General features: G+C 40.5%; 1 protein-coding gene across 3 annotated transcripts in view; it reads left to right on the top strand.

Moving 5' to 3' along the window:
- Positions 1-1041: 1041 nt before the first annotated feature.
- Positions 1042-6000, top strand: part of FREM1 (FRAS1 related extracellular matrix 1) — a 326722-nt gene continuing 321763 nt past the window's right edge. For all 3 annotated transcript variants that reach the window (XM_063914068.1, XM_063914069.1, XM_063914070.1), the window contains exons 1-2: positions 1042-1528; positions 5414-5508. In XM_063914068.1, the coding sequence (XP_063770138.1) occupies positions 1289-1528; positions 5414-5508 (335 nt within the window). In that variant the 5' untranslated portion in view covers positions 1042-1288. The remainder of the gene's footprint in view (positions 1529-5413; positions 5509-6000) is intronic.

Here is a 6000-nt window from a genome sequence, read left to right as displayed (position 1 = left end):
TTGTGCTTAAAAAATGTCAGGAGTTGATTGGTTGGAACTTTATCTCTCTCCATTTTATTTTTTCCCAAGCTTTGATACATAGGGGTAGATATATGATACCGCACATATTATGCCGGTATCACTCTTCCCACTTCGCCTCTTTACAGAGAGAGGGGAGTGAAAATTCCCCCCTCTGGCGATGCCTGAAAGTGACCACCGCGCATTAACCTAGTGCAAGCCTCGCAAGATCTCACATGCAGTCCGGAGCTAGCACTAGCCACAACCAGGGACAGCACTGTCCCTGCTGTGTAGATAGGGCATTGCCATCTGCAGCTGTCGAAATCAATATGCCCCCGCATGTCTGCATGCCATCTTTAAGATAGCAGAGCCGATATGGCTGTCATACATGGGGGGAATCGGTATAGTACACGTAACGCACATAACATGCACTGATATCTCTTCCCCTTTATATTGAAGCTTCTTACATCTACCCCATAGACTCCTAAGTTTCTTATTCAGGGGCGTGCCTTTTGACGCCTCTTCAGACATAAAGGGCACAATTATATATATGGGTGTATTTTGCTACGAATGCACAGGATGGAAATGCATACATTTACGCCATAAAAATAAATATACTTTAAACTCTAAATCAGGCTCTAGTTTGTATTTTAATACCCTAATTTAGGATGCATTGTAGTATACCTGCATATCTACATTACACTATTAGTGCAAATGGAATAAAGTTATTGTTTATAATTATCTGATTAAAGAAAAAACAACAGCAAAAAAGTGAGTATTGCTAAATGTAAAATGCCACATTTTTTGTAGGTCAATCTTTGTATAAATGCTAACTAGCAGAGTACTGGATGGTTTTATGCCATCTGTGTGCAGGTGCAAATCATTATCTGTGTTAGAGCCTTTGTATAAAAATCACGTTACACACGGCTGATTTCGTTTTTATCCCAGTTGTGTACAAGATAAAATATGTATTTTTTTTCTTTCAAGTTGGTCTTAGTGATCTTGCAGTCAATTTCCTCCTTTTACCTCCTCATTATGCAGGATTAGAGAGCCAAAAGGAGCACATTAATATTTGGCGTTGTCAGGATTCTTCATCGAGTTTTATTAAACCACCATGACTTCCTGAAAGGACTTGTTGTTGTGAAGATTTTGGCTGAGGAGCAAGCTCCGCTTGTTGAACAGATGACTGAAGATTGACTACTGCTGAATGGTGTGGAAAATAATCCTGAGTAGGGGAAAAGGCTGAAGATCTTAGATTTAAGGATATATATATATATTAGCACAAGTAAAAATGAACCCTTTTTGGAGATGTCGCTTGAATCAATCACTTTGTCTATTATTGCTGACCTTGAGGTACCTGAACTCTTCCTTTATCAAAGTTAATAATGGCATCACAGTGATGAAAGGACAGAGCAGCTACCTATCAGAAAATGACCTACGTTTCTCCATCCCTGAAGAGAAAGATGCTTGCAAAGTGGAAGTCATTGTTAACGAGCCGATAACGCAGAGAGTTGGAAAGCTGTCTCCACAGGTAGGGCTTCTAAAGGTTTTTGTTGTAATTACATTTAATGTGACAAAGAATTAGACAAAATAAGAAAAATATGTAAATGTTGACATCTATCTTTTGTTATATAATGTGATAGAAGTTGACAAAAATGATAACTAATGTATTACATAAATAATACAGTATATAACATAGTTGTACCATATACAACATGAAAGTGAAACCATGCTGAAAAGTAATATCACAGGAAGTGATGACGAGGGGGTCATGTACCACGTGCACACTTACACACTCCTCTGCAGTCCTTTAGTTCCATAACTACACAAGGATGATAACACATGACACAATTCAGTATGTACAGTATAGAATAGCACTCTTTCAGCTAGTGCGCCTATGTGGTGTTGGCCTATCTAAGAAAGAGTTGTCAGGCCTAGCAACTGTTTATTTCCTAATATCCAATCCTTCTAACTAGTAATCAACCATATTGTGTGAGTTAAATGTGTAGTTTCAACATTATATTGTCATTATGAACCTCCTAAGAGTAGAAGTGCTAAGGAAATGTGTAATAATCAACTACATTTTCTGCACTATCTTGTGGAGGCAAGAAAGGTAAGCTCAGCTGCAATCTTGCCTTGTATTCCGCTGATGTCAACATTGCAATGATGGGAACATTGAGCTGCTTGCTGTACCAGAAGACAGTAATCGGCTTCAGTGCATAACAATGTACTATATATCACGTGACCAGTTGCTTAGGGGAATATTTATCAAAGCTTGGAGAGAGATAAATTGGAGAGAAATAAAGTATAACCCATCAGCTTCTAACTGTCATTTTACAGGCTGTGTTTGAAAGAGTTAGGAGCTGATTGGTGGGTACTTTATCTAACTCCACTTTATCTCTCTCCAAGCTCTGATAAATATCCCCCTTAAACACAAGCCCAACTACTTCTGCTGTCGTACTCTTTAGTGCATGTGTTAATTTATTACTTGCAAAGATTTTATTACTTGACCATGAATATGAAAATACAAAATTTTGCACTTATCAGCTTGCTTAGAGCAAACCACCTTACAGTTTTTATGTTTTTATATAGTTATTAGGATATATTTCAACCAGTCATTTTAATCTGGAGTGACTAAAAACACCTTGACAAATGACATCCGTAAGCAAAGTAGAATAGTATATCCCTGATGTGGTATCCGGACTCCAGGTCGACAGCACAAAGGTCGACACACTTTAGGTCGACGCCAATTGGTCGACACACCTTAGGTCGACATGGACAAAAGGTCGACAGGAACAAGGTCGACATGGAAAAAGGTCGACATAAGTTTTTCACGATTTTTTTCTTTTTTTGAACCTTTTCATACTTAACGATCCACGTGGACTACGATTGGAACGGTAAAGTGTGCCGAGCGAAGCGAAGGCACCATGCCCGAAGCATGGCGAGCAAAGCGAGCCATGCGAAGGGACGCGGTGCACTAATTGGGGTTCCCGGTCACTCTACGAAGAAAACGACACCAAAAAAACATAAAAAACTCATGTCGACCTTTTTCCATGTCAACATTGTTCCTGTCGACCTTTTGTCCATGTCGATCTTTTGTCCATGTCGACCTAAGGTGTGTCGACCAATTGGCGTCGACCTAAAGTGTCGACCTTTGTGCTGTCGACCCTCAGTCCCAGACCCCCCTGATGTACAGGGGATAGAACTGATGACACGATTCGCTGTGAATCACATCCTTGTGCTCCCCTCCTCCATTCCAGGTGAGGCAAAGCTGGGATTTGCAGTAAAATGTCACGGGTTGGGATGTGATGACACGATTTGAGGCACCTTAAACCCATGGCACCCACCTTGACCTTCCTTTAAACTGTGAATCACATCACTACCACTCACAAGTCCAAGGCTCTGGGGGGTCCACTTCAGTCCACGATACTGGCCTTGGGAAAAATAAAAATACACTGAATGCAGAGACTTGCTTGTTAATTATAGAGCTTTGTATCTATACAGTGGGGTTATCCCTCAGTTTGAATCACTGTAGTACACTGCAGAGCTACACCAGTAGTGTAAAATACACATTATAGCGGATGTTATGTTATTTATTAGGGCAGGTAACACAAATGAAGTACTTTATGCAATTTGCATAAATGCGGAAAATTGGAGTACAAGAATATTGCTTACAAATGCACATTAAAGATATGAGCGAGACATCATTTACTGAAATACTGTGCTTTCCATTTGCTAGTTTTGTAACATTAAATTACATGCAAAAGGTGCTGGATCTGCTTTAGCATTGTGTACAGCATCAGTGCCCAACAAAATACATTGCTGACCCCTGCTGGCAGAAAACATGTTTGATTTAATTTTTTTTAATACTCCCACTCTCCCATAGCTGTCGTTTCAATCTGTACACATACTTTTGAGAGAGTCTGTCTTCATAAGGTGGTGTCTTCCAATCATAAACCATCCCATAGGGGTACAATTTATTGAGATTATCACAATATATAGAAAACCACATGTAATATATGATCAGGATGTAGGCTATCCAGTCCATGTATCCAGAAAATCTTTTGCTTTAGTAGCGGTCTCTTGCACTCTGTTAGTTGGTTTCACACAATTTACCTACAACAACATACATATAAAAGATTCACAGACAAGTCACATTATTATGACCACCTCCTACATTTAACGTCTGCAGTACGTAGCCCACGAAGTACGTCATGTGTCATGTGCTGGCTTGGTGGGTATATAAGGTGTGTGAGAGGCTGTCTGCACACATATCACTTGTTACTGTCATGGGTAATAGGGGCGATTTATATGAGTTGCAAAAAGTGAGGATTATCGGCTTTTTGGGACAAATGTGACAGTATTTCTGAAACAATGCAGTTTTTTAACTGTTTGCATGCTGCTGTAGTTAAGGTGTATCGTGACTGGACAAATGGCATCATTGCAAATAACTGCAGAGCACCACATGCCATTGATGTGAGAGGTGAACGTCGGCTACAAAGGTGCGTGAGGGCCGACCGACACACTACAGTGGATCAGCTCACCATCAAATTGAACCTGGGAGCTACTGGACGTGTGTCTAAAATGAAAGTTCAGCCCATCTAGCTGCTGCACACGGCGGTTACTCTGGATTATTAGCTTGTGGTCATGATAATGTGACTCGATCGTGTATATAGGCCCTCATTCCGAGTTGTTCGCTCGCTAGCTGCTTTTAGCAGCATTGCAAACGCTAGGCCGCCGCCCTCTGGGAGTGTATCTTAGCTTGGCAGAATAGCAAATGAAAGATTAGCAGAATTGTTACTAAATAATTCCCTGCAGTTTCTGAGTAGCTCCAGACCTACTCCTAGACTGCGATCACCTCAGTCCGTTTAGTTCCTGGTTTGACGTCACAAACACGCCCTGCGTTCGGCCAGCCACTCCCCCGTTTCTCCAGACACTCCTGCGTTTTTACCTGGCACGCCTGTGTTTTTTAGCACACTCCCTGAAAACGGCCAGTTTCCGCCCAGAAACACCCACTTCCTGTCAATCACACTACGATCACTCAAGCGATGAAAAAACGTCGTTCGAGCTTGTGTAAATCTACAGTTTTGTGTGAAAGTACTTAGCGCATGTGCACTGCGTACCATGCGCATTTTTGCAATTTTTTTTACTTAATCAATGCACTGCGAAAATCGGCAGCGAGCGATCAACTCGGAATGACCACCATAGTCATTTATCTTTCAGATATGATATTCATTCAAAGATTTCAACATACTTATACTAATTATAAAGAGTGTTTTTATTAGTACAGCATTGATATCGAGGGAATGGATGAAAAGTAAAACTGACTTCCGAAGTTCCTGATGAATAATACTCTGTTACACTGTACAGATTGTCCTTATTGATGGTTAAGTACTGTATGCATCACTTCTCCCAGGTATTTGACTGTCATTTTCTGGCTGATGAAGTGCAGTATATTCATAATGGCTGCCCCATTTTAGATGAAGATGAAGTTATGCTCCGGCTTTACAGGTCAGTTTCTGTTTGTGATTTTGTGTAAAATAAGATAAGATCAGATAAATACTCTGAAAGAAAAAATATCCTACAGTATAAAATATTGTCAGCAATAGGTGTTGTTATACACAGATGGAATAAAGGCACCTAAGGGAATGTGTCATTATTATTTTTATAATATACTTACTACTACTACTACTACTTATGCACGTCCTCACGAAAAGGGTGCATGGCCTAATAAAAGGGGCGTGGCCTCGCTGGGATCTGTGTTATGTCACTCCGGGGGGTGTCCAGCATCTCCGTTTTTTTGTTTTTTTTTCCCCTGATGAAGCGAAAGTGAAACGTGCACGTGGGCGTTTCAGAGCGGCGGCAGTACGCCAGCTCACTATGTGTCTATATTAAGAATTTATTTAGTGTGTGTAATGTTAAACTCATTTAAATGATTTAGAGTACAAAGCGCAGCAAATGGGACGACAGTGCAGTCAGTAATGAGAATGAGACCAGTGATCA

The sequence above is a fragment of the Pseudophryne corroboree genome, chromosome 1, assembly GCF_028390025.1.
Source record: "Pseudophryne corroboree isolate aPseCor3 chromosome 1, aPseCor3.hap2, whole genome shotgun sequence".
Lineage (NCBI taxonomy): Eukaryota > Metazoa > Chordata > Amphibia > Anura > Myobatrachidae > Pseudophryne > Pseudophryne corroboree.
Note: the sequence above shows the minus strand (reverse complement) of the source record. Positions and strands in the feature narration are given on the sequence as shown.